General features: G+C 36.9%; 1 protein-coding gene across 1 annotated transcript in view; it reads right to left on the bottom strand.

Moving 5' to 3' along the window:
* HSD17B4 (hydroxysteroid 17-beta dehydrogenase 4) overlaps positions 1-16,326 on the bottom strand; it is a 97,619-nt gene that overhangs the window by 43,490 nt on the left and 37,803 nt on the right. Inside the window, exons 10-15 of the mRNA XM_060091875.1 lie at positions 15,116-15,140; positions 13,405-13,533; positions 10,076-10,179; positions 8,409-8,645; positions 5,908-5,959; positions 1,307-1,378 (exon numbers count right to left, since the gene is read on the bottom strand). Coding sequence (XP_059947858.1) covers positions 1,307-1,378; positions 5,908-5,959; positions 8,409-8,645; positions 10,076-10,179; positions 13,405-13,533; positions 15,116-15,140 — 619 coding nt within the window. The remainder of the gene's footprint in view (positions 1-1,306; positions 1,379-5,907; positions 5,960-8,408; positions 8,646-10,075; positions 10,180-13,404; positions 13,534-15,115; positions 15,141-16,326) is intronic.

The following is a 16,326-nucleotide window of genomic DNA, read 5'->3' as shown; positions in this document are numbered from 1 at the left end:
AAATTAAAGCTAAGGTTACTGCAAAACTTTTTTGTGGTAGACATTTGGTAGAATGGTGAGAAGAATAAAAGAAAACCAGGAGAGTTGCAGCCAAATGTTAGCCAGTATTTGGAATGGTAAGAAAATACAAAAATCTTAAAAAAGAAAGAAGAGGGATAAGGAGGAAGAGGGAAAGAGAGAGAACAGACACATGTTCTATGTGTCTATGATGAAATACATAGTTTAGTTTGTAAACTATGAGTTAACAAAAACAATTTAGTAGAAAAATATTTAAGAGCATTAAAAATGTTCTCAATATATTATTAAGTAAAAACAAGGCGAGTTCCAAAACAACATATTCAGTATAATCTCCTGTGTATTTAGAACAAAAATGATAAAGCTTATATTCCAAATACCAGACAATATTAAACTTTCCACTGCTATTTCCAAAATTTTTTATGTTTATCTATTTCTATTGTTCTTAAACTTTAAAACAAATAAATTCTAAACAATGTATCTTTAGCTTATGTTTAAATACTAGTATTTCAACATTCATTAAACTACTATAATCTTTTTTCCCACTGCAAATAAAATGTGGCTATGGTGTTTAAACCACATTATAAGTTCAACAGGTTTGAATGTGCAAGGTTAAGAACCTAACTACCATTTATAAGGATGATTCAGGGGCTTCCCTGGTGGCGCAGTGGTTGAGAGTCCGCCTGCTGATGCAGGGGACACGGGTTTGTGCCCCGGGCCTGGAGGATCCCACATGCTGTGGAGCGGCTGGGCCCATAAGCCATGGCCGCTGAGCCTCCGCGTCCGGAGCCTGTGCTCCGCAACGGGAGAGGCCACAACAGTGAGAGGCCAACGTACCGCAAAAAAAAACAAAAAAACAACAAAAAAGAATGATTCAGGGGTCAAATACGTTCCAAGTTCCAAAGAGCTAACATAGAAAAGAGTATCTACAACATAGCCTAATTATCAATTGAAGGCAGTCTATGTATTCATTCCTGCCAAAAACATAATCTAGGAAGCATAATTCTCCTCTATGTTTGCTATACCAGCCACATTTCTCACCTCTGTGCTTTGGTTATGTTGTTACAAATCCCCTGAAATGTCCCACTCTCTGGACCTCTACCCCAATCTACTCCACCCCCTTCTCCCTTATTTTCTAAAAAAGCTTGTGAATTTTTAGAACACTAATCTTGCTGTCTCACAACTGGAAGATAAATAGAAACTTATTCATCAACTTCTGTGATAAAGCATTGTATTACATACAAAGCCTATGAATCTAACAATATTATTAGAAGAACTAGAAATGAGTTACCATCCATAAGAATTATTAAACCAGATCCTTTATCCAGGACATCAGCAACAACTGCTTCACATTTTAATTTTCCTAAAATGGAAAGTAAAATAATAAATAAATAAATAAGGAGACTGTTTTAAAGACCATAAGTTATATGAAGACATGAGAGAAATTAACATAACTTCCACTGTAAGTTCAGCAAAACTAAAAAATCATGATTTAGAATAATTTTCAATATAATGTTGAATCATAAACATTAAAAGCAATCAGAATACCTGAGTCACCAAATTTGAAACATCAATAATTCTGATAAATTAGGTTGTAAAAAGTAACAATTTTCAATCATTCAATGAACACTTGTTAAGCATACAGCCAACACCATCTACCCCATTCCTTCTCAAACCTCTACTCTACGGGCTTCAATTAGACAGTGTTTCTTTCTAACTACTCTGTTCTTTTGGGGACTGTTCCATTATTTAACTGGTAATGTTAAATCTTGATGGATTAACAATTATTTGGGAGTGAACTCATAATCTTTTTCTCCAACCTGTTCTTCTCTTTTGTTCCCTATACGAATGTATGGTACTATCCACCCAACTGCCAAGCCAGAAACTTCAGCATGACCCCTGCCTCATAAAATAGTGTCTAAGTATGTGGCAAGACTTGAGTATGAAGAGACTGGGAGAAGCCAGATTATATGAAAAGTTTCTGATTTCATCCTGAAGTTTATGGACAGCCATCTGGGGTTTTTAATAGAGAAGTGACAAATACACTTGCATTTTGGAAATAATATTCTGGCTACAGTGAGATGAGCAGAACTGAAGGGAGCAAGAATGGAGGCAGAGGGTTTCCCTGGTAGCGCAGTGGTTGAGAGTCCGCCTGCCGATGCAGGGGACACGGGTTCGTGCCCCGGTCCGGGAAGATCCCACATGCCACGGAGCGGCTGGGCCCGTGAGCCATGGCCACTGAGCCTGCGCGTCCAGAGCCTGTGCTCCGCAACGGGAGAGGCCACAACAGTGAGAGGCCCGCGTACCGCAAAAAATAAAAATAAAATAAAATAAATTTAAAAAATAGGGCTGCGTGAAAACTTAGGCTGTAACACTAAACGGAAGACTCAAACTGAGACGGTGGAGCAGGAGAACATGGAACTCACCTCCCCCCCCAACAAACACATCAAAAATACATCTACAGGTGGAACAGTTCTCCCTGAAAACTAAGTGGAGACTAACAGAAAGACCTGTACAACCAAGACTGTAAGAAAGACCCACAGGTAACTGGGTAGAAAGGGAAGAAAAGCGAGCAGGTCAGGACCTGTGCCCCTGAGAGGGGACTCAGAGGAAAAAGGAGATTACACAGGAAGAGACCTTCCCTGGGGAGTGAGCACTTCAAGCCACATATTGTGCGCCCCAGCCCTGGTGTCCAACAGAGGGAACATGAGTCCCCGTGGCTGGCTGGAGGGCCAGTGGGATTAACAGGAGGGCTGTGGGAAGCCTGGACTCCGGGAGCACGTGAACACTTACGTGCTCCCGAGGCAGGGCAGAGAGGGCAGACTGAAACCACTTGGGTAGCTGACTGGCTGCCTACAGCTGTCCTGGTCCCAAGCCTGAACTGAGAGAACACGCCAGCACCATTTGCCTTGTGTTGCAGCTTCACACTCTGGGCTGCCGTGATTGAGGGAAAGGCTCAGCCATGAGACACTGAGGAGGTTCAAACCCTAAGTGGCAACTGAGTGGCGAGGGGGCAGCCATTATTGGTGACTGTACAGGGGCCCCAGATCTCTGATGGTGGCCATGCCAAACAAAACCCATGCTCTGACCCTCACTGACTACCCACCCCAGCCCCTCTCGCTCCACCACTGCTCCCCTCTGGGGCAAGGGTGCCAGTGCTGGGAGGCAGGGAAAGCACACACTTAAAGGAAACTTAGCCAGCTCAGACCCCTCAGGGCTTCTGCTCCAGCAACTTGGGACCTGCCCCCGCACCAATTTAAAATAGAAGGATTTGGCATAATCAGGTTGGTAATCAGGTTGACTTTGGGAAAAAATAACTTCAGACGTAATAGGAGAGCATGTTTTAAAGTTGGTCAGAGTGGACATGCAGGACATGCAGTACCAAGATGACAGCTGCCGGCACACATTGAGAAAAGACATAAATTGTGCTCACCTCAAATCCAGCTCTCCCATCAATGCCACTGTATAGGGACACGCCCACAAAAGAACACCCCTTCAAGATCACCATAGGTAACTATTTCACCAAATTTCAATAGATAGAGAAATAGATAAGCAAAATGAAAAGACAGAGGAATCTGTTTCCACTGAAAGAGCAAGAGAAAACTCCTGAAAAAGTAATGAAATAGAAATAAACAATTTACCAGATAAAGAATTCAAAGTATTAGTAATAAGAATGCTAACCAGGGCTTCCCTGGTGGCGCAGTGGTTGAGAATCTGCCTGCCAATGCAGGGGACACGGGTTCGAGCCCTGGTCTGGGAAGATCCCACATGCCATGGAGCAACTGGGCCCATGAGCCACAGTTACTGAGCCTGCGCGTCTGGAGCCTGTGCTCTGCAACAAGAGAGGCTGCGATAGTGAGAGGCCCACACACCGTGATGCAGAGTGACCCCCACTTGCCACAACTAGAGAAAGCCCTCGCACAGAAACAAAGACCCAACACAGCCATAAATTAATTAATTAATTAATAAAAAAAAAGAATGCTAACTGAATTAGGGAAAAGAATAGCTGAATACAGTGAGAGTTTTAACAAGGAGCTAGAAAATTCTAAAAAGAACCAATCAGAACTGAAGAATACAATTGAAAAGAAAAACACACTAAAAGGAATTAACAGCACACTAGGTGACACAGAAGAACACATAAGTGATCTAGAACATAGAAAATGGAAATCACCCAATCAGAACAGCAAAAAGAAAAAAGATGAGAACATTTTAAGGGATCTTTGGGGTAACATCATGCATACCAACATTCCATTATAGGGGTCCCAGAAGGAGAAGAAAGGGAGAAGGGGGTAAAAATATATTTAATGAAATTATGGCTGAAAATTTCCCAAGTCTGAAGAAGGAAACAGATATCCAGGTACAGGAAACACAGAGGGTCCCAAACAAGATGAATCCAAACATACCCGTACCAAGACATATCAAAATAAAAATGGCAAAACTAAAAGAGAGAATTCTAGAGGCAGCAAAAGAAAACCAAAGAGCATATACAAGGGAATGCCCTAAGGCTATCAGCTGATTGTTCTGCAGAAACTTTGCAGGCCAGAAGGGAGTGGCATGGTATATTTAAAGTGCTGAAAGGGAAAAACCTACAACTTAGGATATTCTACCCAGCAAGATTATCCTTCAGAATTGAAGGGGAGATAAAGAACTTCTTGGATAAGCATCAATACTAAACCAACCTTAAAAGAAATGCTAAAGGGTCTTCTCTAAGTAGAAAAGAAAAAGCTGTAACAAGAATTAAGTATCTATAGAAAAGGAAAAATCCCATTAGTAAAGGCAAATATATAGGTAAGGCTGAGGCTCAACCACTTAAATAAGCTAGTACAAAGATTAACAAACAAAAAATTGTAAAATCAAGTATAACTACAATAATCAGTAAAGGGATAAACATAAAGATGTAAACTATGACATTAAAAACACAGATGGGGGAAGCGAGTAAAAAGATGTAGAGCTTTTAAAATGTGTTTGAACTTAAGGGACTACCTGGTTTAAAACAAATAAATAGAGTCATAGATCAACATCTATGAGCCCCATGGTAACCACAAATCAAAAATCTACAACAGATACCCAAAAACAAAAGAGAAAGGAACACAAGCAAAAGAAAAGCATGAAACCACAAAGGAAAAAACTAAAAGGGGAAGAACTACAAAAGCAACCAGAAACAACTAACACTAACACTGAAATAGAACTATTCAGAATTAAGTAATATGAATTTTTTTAAATTAAAATCTCAAAAAAAATTAAAGTACAATGCTAGCTATTTGCTGATCTCTACATTATATAATGTGAAATGAAAAAGACTTTTTTTTTATTTTACCACCTTACATGGTCAGTATATAATTAATATTCTGACATCAGAGTAGCAACATAAAACAAACTTATTGAAGTAAAGTGAAAAAATAATGAGAAGATTTACTGAACAAGTAAGATATTATTGAGAAAAATAAATTGATTATTAAGACACCCTTGGTTTTACTTACTCTAAAAGAAAATAGAAAAAAGTTAATTACAAGACATTCTGTATCTTTTAACATTGTTTGCTTTATGAAAATCAGTACCAACACAAATACCTGAGAAAAGAATGAAGAATCATATTCATGGGAATCATAACTGATTATACACAATCACTAAGTTTAGGACACACACAGAAAATTCTCCTTTCAATTGCTGACCAGATGTTCAGTATTTTGAAGTAATTTATTAAATAAGACTATTCAAATAGGACAAAGTTTATGGGAACCAAAATAGGTACTAGTTAACATCAATCTACTCTAACGGCTGACATGCACATAAATAACTTATAATATAGTTTATTTAGATTGCTCTATGCCAGTTTAACACATTGACACAGTTTGGAAGGTCAGTCAGAAAATAAAACGATCAAGAACTCACCTGCTCTGGGAAGTGGTTTATATAACTCCAGGTACTGCTCCCCATGAAGAACCTACATTAGGGTAAGCAAAATTTTATTAGTAGACTTGCTTTTTCCACAGCTTCTTCTGTGGATACTGCTAATCACAAGTGGCATTTCACTGTCCACACGTTCACGTGACTACTTCCCCCAAATTATCTGTCTCAATTTGGCTCCCACTTCTTAATTATATGATTCAGAAATAATCAGTCCCCCAATCTAAAGACTGTCAGCTCTCTAGAATAGAAAAGATACATTTGTGTTCTTTCTTGACATTCATAAATTTTTGTTGACTGATAACTGTGGATTATTTGCCAATGGAGACACTGAACTAGGCATATTTCCAGTGCTCATCACTGTGCCTAGAACATAACAGGTATCCAGTAAATACCTACTGAATAAAAATGAACAAATAGGTCAGTACTAGTAAAGTAATATCAGGTCACACCTGCCAAATACAAATGACACAACCAAAACATTAATATAAATCTTACAACCACATTCAAGTAAAAGCAATGTCAACATTTCCTTAGTGTAAGAGTAAATACTAAAGACCCTGTGCAACTTCATAGCCACTTAACCTCAATGTATCAAAGCAAGAATATAAAAATATATGTAGGAATACAATAGGACAGTAAAAACAAAACCTGACCCATATATCTGAATGACCACATTCAACTGCTATGGGACAGTTTAATTCCCAGTCTTCCTCAGAACCCAGAAGGGAAAAAGAAAAGGGGTGAGGGTAGTGATGGGAGGACAAATGAAGGACTGCCTCACTATCATATGACCTGGAAGCTCAAGGTTAGGAAGACTGGGATTCAAATCCCAAGATGGCTATCATTCCCAGTGACAGATTTTTAACACTATTCATGATTTCCAACTCCTTCCAACTCAATTTACTTTAATTGTTTGTACTGACATCACCCAAACAGAAGAATTGTATGCAACAAACACCATGGGAGAGTGACTAAAACAACAAACTGCCTGGCATCTATTTCTTGCCTCCCTCCCTACTTCATCGAATACTTTAAGAAAATAACGTTAGATTCTCATAGATTCAGAGCAGCAATGAGCTAATTGATCCTCCAGTAAATGGGTTCTCCAAATAGTCAAAGTCACAGAAATCAGTTCAAAAGTCTACGATTCAACAGTTATCAACTGGACCCATGGCCTGACCCTTACTTCAAGAAATAAAATAACCCCAAAGACTTCTCACAATTGTTTGCTCCTTCCTTCCTGAAACAATGTATTCACCTTGCTTCTCAAATACCACATTCTCCTGATACTCCTCATACCTCACCAGCCACTCCTTCCCGATGTCTCTTGCTAACTCCTCCTCATCTCTTCAACCTCTCACCAAACTCAGGCTTTTTTTCTCTACTTACATTCACACATTGGTGATTTCACCGTCTCATGTCTTTAAATCTCACTTAAATGCTACGAATCCCAGTAGGGCCTCCCCAACAAACTCTAAACTCACATATTTAACTGCCCACTTTATATCTCCACTTGAATGTACAATAGGCATCTCAGATCTGTCCAAAATCAACTCCTGATCATCCCCACCTTAAAGTTACTGTATATATCTATTTTATTATACATAGTTATATGTCATATGTAACTACTATACATATTAAATACATTGTACATAATAAATTATAAATATACAGGTATATATGCATATATATCATCCCAGTTAACCAGACCAAAAACCTTCATCCTTGACTCCTCTTTCTTTCCATGCATATCCAGACTAGTGCTGGAATTACCATAATAAACTCCAAACTGGTTTCCCTGCTTCTATGCTTGGCTCCCATAAATCTATTCTCCACAGAGGAGCAAAAATGAGCCTGTGAGTGAACACAGCCAGATCATACCACTCCTCAGTTCAAAGCACTACAAATGGCCTCCCATGTTAATCAGAGTATGAGCTGAAATTCTTATGATGACTCCAAGGCCCTCTTCTCCTACCACTGCCCCCTTGCTCATTCTATAGCTATATCAACCCCCTTGCTGTTCCAAAAACAAGGTAAGTATGCACCTGCCTCGGGGCCTTTTACACCTGTTCTCTCTGCTTCAAATATTCTTCACTCTTGCTCCTTCATCACTATTGTCAGGTAAGGATTATCATACCCATTTTATAGATAAGGAAACTAAAGCTTAGAGAAGTTATTTACCCTTGGTCAAATAGCATATAATGGCAGAGAGAGAATTAATAACATTATGCCAGGGTTATGGACTGTACATAATTATTGTTGTCTTCTTTTCGCTTGTCTTTTCAACTAACTCTCTACCCTTTTTTCCTTTTTAAGAAAAATTAAAAGACATGCTAAATCTTTATTCTTGAATCAACCACTATAAACTATTATATTAAGACATCACACACACACACACACACACACACACAGCATGTGACATTTACCAATCATATTTAAAGAAAGAGAAGAAGAACAAAATAAAGGTTTCTTATTATGCATACCTTTGCCAAGTTGACTGAAAGCCCAGGAATCTCTGCTAATCCTCCACCCATTATAGACTTCTGAGCTAGAATAACTCCAAAGGTAGGCAAACAGGAGAAATCAGAACTCCCTTCATAAATAAATTTCAAATCTTTCGGTTCCTTGATTGATGCTCCCACTCCAAGGGCATACATAATAGTGTCCAGTTCCGTATAAGAAGAAGAAAATGGAGGAAGTTTATGGCCAATAGCTCCAGCCTATGGAACAATTGTAGAAAATTATTTTTTCACTGATATTCTTGTCAAATCTTTAAATTTCTGACTTTTCAAAACTATTAACTGCTACATACTTAGCTTTGTGAATAGAATGTCATTTTAGTGAACCTGATAGGGTATAATAATTGTTTCACTATATTTTTTTAATAAAATCAATTATAATGTATGGAAAAAGACTTCATTTACAAATAATTACTTTTTTCTTGCCCACTTCTTGCTAACAGATATCTCATTTTCAACTTTCCTGTCTCTGATGATGGAAAAGCCTATTAATACAGTGACTGTTAGCTACTCAAAATTACAAAAAATAAAAAATTTATTATAAACAGGGATAATGAATGGCTCTATAAGATCTATTTTATAAAAGTCAGTATAAACAGATGAGCAAAACACTGCTTAATGCTTGTAAATCAGACTCCCTCATAATGGTTTTGGTTATAATTAGATTTTACCGTAAGCTCCTACCTAGGACTGTCCTTTATCTAATTGCATATTGTATTTTTCTATTTAGTGATGACATGCCTAGCTAATTTGTGAAGCATATGTTAGGTTATAAAAGAATCATGTCCAATTTTTCATCACTTTCATTCTAAAGCAAGAGTCAGCAAACAACAGCTGAGAATTAAGAATGGTTTTTACATTTTTTTAAGAGTGGTCTAAAAAAAGAAAAAGAAGATTATGTGTCAGAAACAGTATGTGGTCCATAAAGCCTAAAATATTTACCATCTGGCCCTTTACCAAAAAAGTTTGCCAACCCCTACTCTAAAGTAAAATCACATTTATAAACTGCTCATATTCTCAGGGTTACAATTAGATTGTTTATTTCATCACTATGTCTCCCCTGAGTCACAAAACACCACACCTGAATGTGTCAAATGACTTATTTCTTATTATTTATGCACTATAATTTAAAAAAAAAAAAAAAGTACTGGAGATAGTTAATCAGCAAACTTCACAAGAGCTATAACCACAGCTCTATTAGAATTTCTGACACAATGGGAGACTTTTTACTGGCAGCCATGTTGAAATATTTCCAAAATACAATTTATCAATGCTTTTCCTTAAAAGAAATGACTCAAAAGAGGCACTAAGTTAAATATCCTTTTCTAAAGAGTTAGAAAGTGACTGAAGGATGATTATCAAAAATGCTCCAAAAAACAAAAAAGACACTTGTTTATTACACTGAAGAAGAGAAAGTAAAAGTTACATTTAATATTTTAGCCTTATGTTCATTCAAATTTTATAAACATTCAGTACATGTTCTATAAAGTTTTATGGTCACTCACCTTTCCTATTTAACAATAAATTAATAGCTTGGAAAAGCATTTTTTGCATAAAAGAAAAGAAAAAAAGGAAAGAAAAGAAAAAAGTCTCCAGAGAAGGCAAAGCGTTAGGCTTTCTCTTCCACTTACAAATCCTGATGTAGCTGTTGATGTCACATTACTGGTATGTTTTGCTGAAACTCCTCCATCTGAATCTATTTTATTTAGAGCTTCAATTATACCGCCAATTGAGTCTAAAAAAAAGGAATAAATGACAATAATAATGTTTTTTTCCATCAACAGATGAATGGATAAAGATGTGGTACATATATACAATAGAATATTACTCAACCATAAAAAAAGAGTGAAATAATACCATTTGCAGTGACATGGATGGACCTAGAGATTGTCATACTGAGTGAAGTTAAGTCAGGAGAAAGACAAATATCTATGATATCACTTATATGTGGAATCTAAAAAAATGGTACAAATGAACTTATTTACATAACAGAAACAGAGTTATAGATGTAGAAAACAAACTTATGGTTACCAACTGGGGAGGGAGACAGGGAGGGATAAATTGGGAGACTGGGATTGACATATACACACTACTATATATAAAATAGATAACCAATAAGAACCTACTGTATAGCACAGGGAACTCTACACAATACTCTATAATGACCTATATGGGAAAAGGATCTAAAAAACAGTGGATATATGTATACGTATAACTGATTCACTTTGCTATACAGCAGGAACTAACACTACATTGTAAATCAACTATACTCTTATAAAAATTAATTTTAAAAAAAATCAGTCCCACTATGGTGTGGGAAGAGCATTTACATATGTGAAATATCTAGCCAGTTATTTTACAGTGCTATTTAACTAGTGACTACAGGACAAACTTCCAGATTTTTCCTATATAGTTGAACTATATTTAATTTGTACTGAAAAAAATTTTAAATCATGAATGATTCAAGTCTATCAACTTCAGGATAAATAAGGATGAACGAATTGAAGTTTTGCTTTAGGATCACTGGAATTTAAATAAGACAGGGTGCTTTGGTAAACCTATTACATAAAGATCATAAAAGCATCATCTTTCAAATATCCTAAAGAGCTAATATTCCCCTGGTGAAATCCAAATAAATGTAAGCTATTTCAAAAAAAAAAAAAAAAGCTTTTGTTACAGACGTGACTAAGAAAAGCTACAATGCTTTAGACAATCATTCCTCTAACATCCAGCAAGCCTGCTGCAGAACCTTCGCTGGCATTCGTGAACTGACTGCATAATGTCAGGCTACTGCAGGAAAAAATCGTGAAAGACTCTGAATAGACCAAAGATAAATGGGTGTTTCCAACATACTCTCCCCACGTTATGATTCCTAAGAGGCTCTGAGCTTTGCAAAGTCTTTGAGTGATTTTACAACTCTGTAAAGTCGGATCCTTGTCCATAGATGTGCAATTTCCATCTGGTGGAGGGACAACTAATTTTCCTTCTCTCCCCACCATCACCCCTCCTCCAGGATGCAACAATGTCAAGATTACCCCCCAGGTCTCTGTACAGGTAACTGCTCAGAAAATATTACTGAAAATTCTTCCAGAGAAAACCACCGTTATGACCAGTGACTATGGACAGAATTCAGAAGCTGCTATTCTGGGGTCTAAAGGTTAATAAATGAGATTCACAGAGTATCCACATATGCCATAAGGTTCCAAAAGCTCTGGGACCTTTCTAACAAACCTTAGATATCTGGGCCTCCTTCTAAACTCAGACAAAAACTATAACTAAACTACAGAATGTGAGATGAGCAGGGCTCTCTGCCATTCCTGGTGACACTAGGTAGGTTTCTTGCCTACCAATCCTCCTCTTACCACCCCATTTAGGCTGCTGCCTAGATGGGAGGCTATTTAACTGAAAGTAACCTTGGTACAGGCTGGTGGTACTGCACTCAAAGACAGACCACGTGAGTTAACTCTTGGCTCAAACACTGAGAAAGCTTTGGCCACTTACTCAGCTTTTCTGGGATTTAGTTCCATCATCTGTAAAATGAGAATGATGAAATGGGTGCTTGGAAAGTCGTGATTCTACAGAAAGTGTAAGATTTTTTTCTAACTGTACTTCAAATACTAGGGGTATCTTTTCATGTATAACTATATAATTCATTGTTAGCTTTTTCTTTATATTAGTCTAATACTTTTAAGGTAATAAAATGGAATTCTGACCTCAGAGAAGAGTTTTTAAGATACTTCTTCCTTTTTCCTTTTCCTAATTTTCATTAATAGGTGACTGCTATTCATAGACTAAATTTACCTCAAATATCAAAAAAAAGAATACAGAAAATGCTACTGCTAATGACATAACAATCATGTTATCCTCTGATTGAGAAAAGTATAATGAAAATTTCAATAAGTGTACCAGCAGACAGGAAAGTAACATTGGGATTAAAAAAAAAAAAAGAACAGTCATTTTTCAGATATATTCTTCTATCAAACATTAAATATAATACTAGGAAGGGAAAAAAAAGATTTTTCTGTAAAAATAATCCTGATTCATGATCCTTCCCAGAAAGGTCCTTTAAATTTCATATACTATATACATATGTGAGTTATACTAGAAAAAATAATGTGACTTTTATTGGCCATCTCTCCCTGTGGCATATCATAGATGATTCAATAATTCAAGATAACAAGCAGTTACTAAATCCTTTCTATGAGTTCAGCACTATGCTAGCACCAAATACAAAAGGACATACAAGATACATTCTCTGCCTCCAAAGGAACTTATTATGCAGTTAAGAAACCACACACTTATAAAACAAAAGCAGTGGAAAGCAATCATGATTAGACGCTCAAGTGGTAAGAGTTCAGCTAAGAAAGAGCTGAAGCCCAGAATATGAAGCCCAGAATATCTGGGGAGGTTTTGTTGAACATCTGGGGCTTGAGTTTTTCTAAAGAAGCACCGAGATTAGCAGAGGTGATAAAAGGAGTAAGAGGCATCTTAGAAAGGCAGAGAAACAGTAGCAAAGACAAAGTGCTAAAACAAAGCAAAATCTATTCACTAGAGAGAAAAGACCTAAGCCTAAATAATATAAGACTTAAATAAACTTTTGGGGAAATAAAGAAAAATCAGGTCAGATAAGGAGCATGTGATTAGATAAGGCAAGACTTTGAAACCAACCACCAGATGGGGAATAGATGCATTGAGCACAAATGGGTAAACACCTCCTACCATCCCCTCAATCACACATATACCAAAAAATCAGGATCATAAGAAAACTGAAAAACTGACAGTGGGAGTAACATACATACCTTAAATTGGAGAGTTCTAATACCTACTGGAGCAGAAAATGTGCCCTTGATGATTTGAGCATCTAAGTTATCACAATTAAGAAGACAATTCCATAAGAGAAGAGAATGCTTTGTTGCCTCTGATTACCCAACCAGGACTAAACTGACTTGGGACTCTTTACCTTGAATTCTCTGAGGCTTGGTGGCATTATCAAAGTCACAGATCTTCGTCCAGTTAGCCTTCACCACCTCAGGAGTCATTGGCTGAGTCCTCTGTCTTACAATGGCTCCAAGGGTCCGCTCCCATCGTACTGGTTATAGAAACAAAACTAAGATACTGAACACATAGTTTAAGAGGGAGACAGAAAGTAGAATTCATGAGTCCCCTGGATTGCTTTTTTTAACATCAAGAAAAATGGAATTTGGAAAAAAGATTCTAACTTCTAAAGATTTTTACTACAAATTAAAAAAAAAAATAACAAACCCATTAGGATGTCAAATTTCTTTTTCTAATATTTGAAGCTGAAGGGAAAACCTCTCCCTCCTCTGACTATGCCAGATTCTACTAAAGGTAGGATGAAATGCTGAATCAGAAAGTTAAATTATATATAATCACACCAAAAGACTGTCTTCATCACCACAGATCACTTAGATAATACACTTCAAGGTAACAGAACAGAATAGAGCTCTGTTGAATAGCAAACTGAAAACTAGTGGTGATAACAGGTCAAAGACTCCAGATAATCAAATTAATATATCAGACAACCCCACATAATTCTCCCTTTTCCTCCCTTTGCTCTTCCTCCTTTTCCATGGGAAGTCAACTAGATTGCCCAGATACACAAAAATCATCACTGCTGCATAAGTTCCATGAAGATAATTTTTAACATTGTTTCTTTTTTAAAAAGCCTGAGGAATAAATAGAACCTTATTTAAACAGAATGGTCAGACTTTTATGATTACTAAATTGAAGGTTTGCCCTGGGGAATGACAGAAGCTTCTAGAGATTTCCTATTGAAAAAGTCCCATATATAGCTTTTATTGCAACAACTGATCTTCCTTTCTTAAAAGGTGTCATAAGACACTTAAAAATGTTTGAATAAGTTACTTCATAACTTAGAGAACAGTCATTAATAATACTCTACAATATGTTGTAACAATGTCATCCAGTAATGGCAGCCTTTTAAATAATTCAATTAATTTTGATACCAGCATCCAACTGAAAACTTGAATTGGGATATTAGAATGTTCACAATTTTTTTTAAACACCATACAGTAATTATCCAATTTGGAGCTCACAAGGTTTAAGAACTGGAGGAAGAGAGGATTTAAGCCAGATGAATTTACTATTGGGCTGAAGGAGAATAATTTCCATAGATCAGCTGCAATTTCTCTTCTAGAAAGCTGTCCAGTGTGATTCCCCACTGTCTCCTCCTGATGTCTCATGCTCCAAGGAAGAAAAGAATCACTGAGAGAACTGGAGAACTTGCCTAGGACAGAGCTCTTCCCATCTTCAAAAAACACCCTCCCTCCCACTCACTACTCTGTTGAACAAGCATGTGGGGTGTTGGAGACATGGGAAGACAAACATCAATATAAAGAGAGACTGTGCTGTCTGAAGAAACAGCCAATTCTGAATAGGACAGGACAAATATTGAATAAGCACTGATAATAGGAAAAAAATTGAAAAGATCCTTGAAAATATCACAGGCCTGCAGGGCAACTTCTATGTTTTAGAAGACCTGTTGCTATAACAATGTTTGAATTTGATTATGCGTGCACTAAATCCAATGGTTTGGCATTTGACAAGGTCTTTACCCAGCTCTACCTGGATATGCAGTTTTAAAGATATGGAAATAATGTATGGCAAACCAAAAACCAAAAGAGACTTACATTTTCCAATCCATCCTGCTCCAACCTACCAAAAAGAGGAGAAAGAAGTTATACCATCTAATGTGAAATTACTAATAGAATTTTTATGAAATTAACTAAACAGGCAGCTATCTTTTTACAAGTATCAGAATGCTAGATGACAATGGATGAAAATAATGCAGCTCTACAAAAGTCCATTGACCCACATGACTTTGCACTATTCATGTTATCAGAGTAGAAAAATAAAGCAACACAATATAGCAGAAATGCATGTAGTATAAAAGCATGACTTTGCACAGAAACCAAGGTGTGAAACCAGTTCTTCTACAGACTAGCTGTCTGATCCTGGTTAAATAATTTGACTTCCCTAAACTCAAGATTCCCCTTATGTAAAATCAGGATGATAATACACTCTTCATGAAGTAACCATGAAGGTTAAACAATATAAATACCAAATTTGCCCAGCACATCACTTGAAATACATGTCCTTCTAGAAAGACTTAATGAATAAAAAAAAATAAAAAGCAAAGAAAAATAAAGCCAGGATTTGACTTAATGAACTACATATACTCATTTTAATGAAACACCTTTATATAGAAATAAGGCAAATGACCAAATACATTAATCACTGTACAGAAAGATGATATTTTTTCTAGAAGCCATTCAAGGAAATCCTCAGAAGAAAATGTCTGATGTAAGAAAATCTGTTTGTCATGAGATGGAAACAACCTAAGTGTCCATCATTGGATGAATGGATAAAGAAGATGTGGCACATATATACAATGGAATATTACTCAGCCATAAAAAGAAACGAAATTGAGCTATTTGTAATGAGGTGGATGGACCTAGAGTCTGTCATACAGAGTGAAGTAAGTCAGAAAGAGAAAGACAAATACTGTATGCTGACACATATATATGGAATATAAGAAAAAAAATGTCATGAAGAACATAGGGGTATGATAGGAATAAAGACACAGATCTACTAGAGAATGGACTTGAGGATATGGGGAGGGGGAAGGGTAAGCTGTGACAAAGCGAAATAGCAGCATGGACATATATACACTACCAAATGTAAGGCAGATAGCTAGTGGGAAGCAGCCGCATAGCACAGGGAGATCAGCTCGGTGCTTTGTGACCGCCTGGAGGGGTGGGATAGGGAGGGTGGGAGGCAGACGCAAAAGGGAGGGGATATGGGAACATATGTATATGTATAACTGATTAAATTTGCTAAA

This window comes from Mesoplodon densirostris, chromosome 3, assembly GCF_025265405.1.
Source record: "Mesoplodon densirostris isolate mMesDen1 chromosome 3, mMesDen1 primary haplotype, whole genome shotgun sequence".
Lineage (NCBI taxonomy): Eukaryota > Metazoa > Chordata > Mammalia > Artiodactyla > Ziphiidae > Mesoplodon > Mesoplodon densirostris.
The sequence above is the reverse complement of the archived record's forward strand: the minus strand, read 5'-3'. Positions and strand labels throughout refer to the sequence as shown.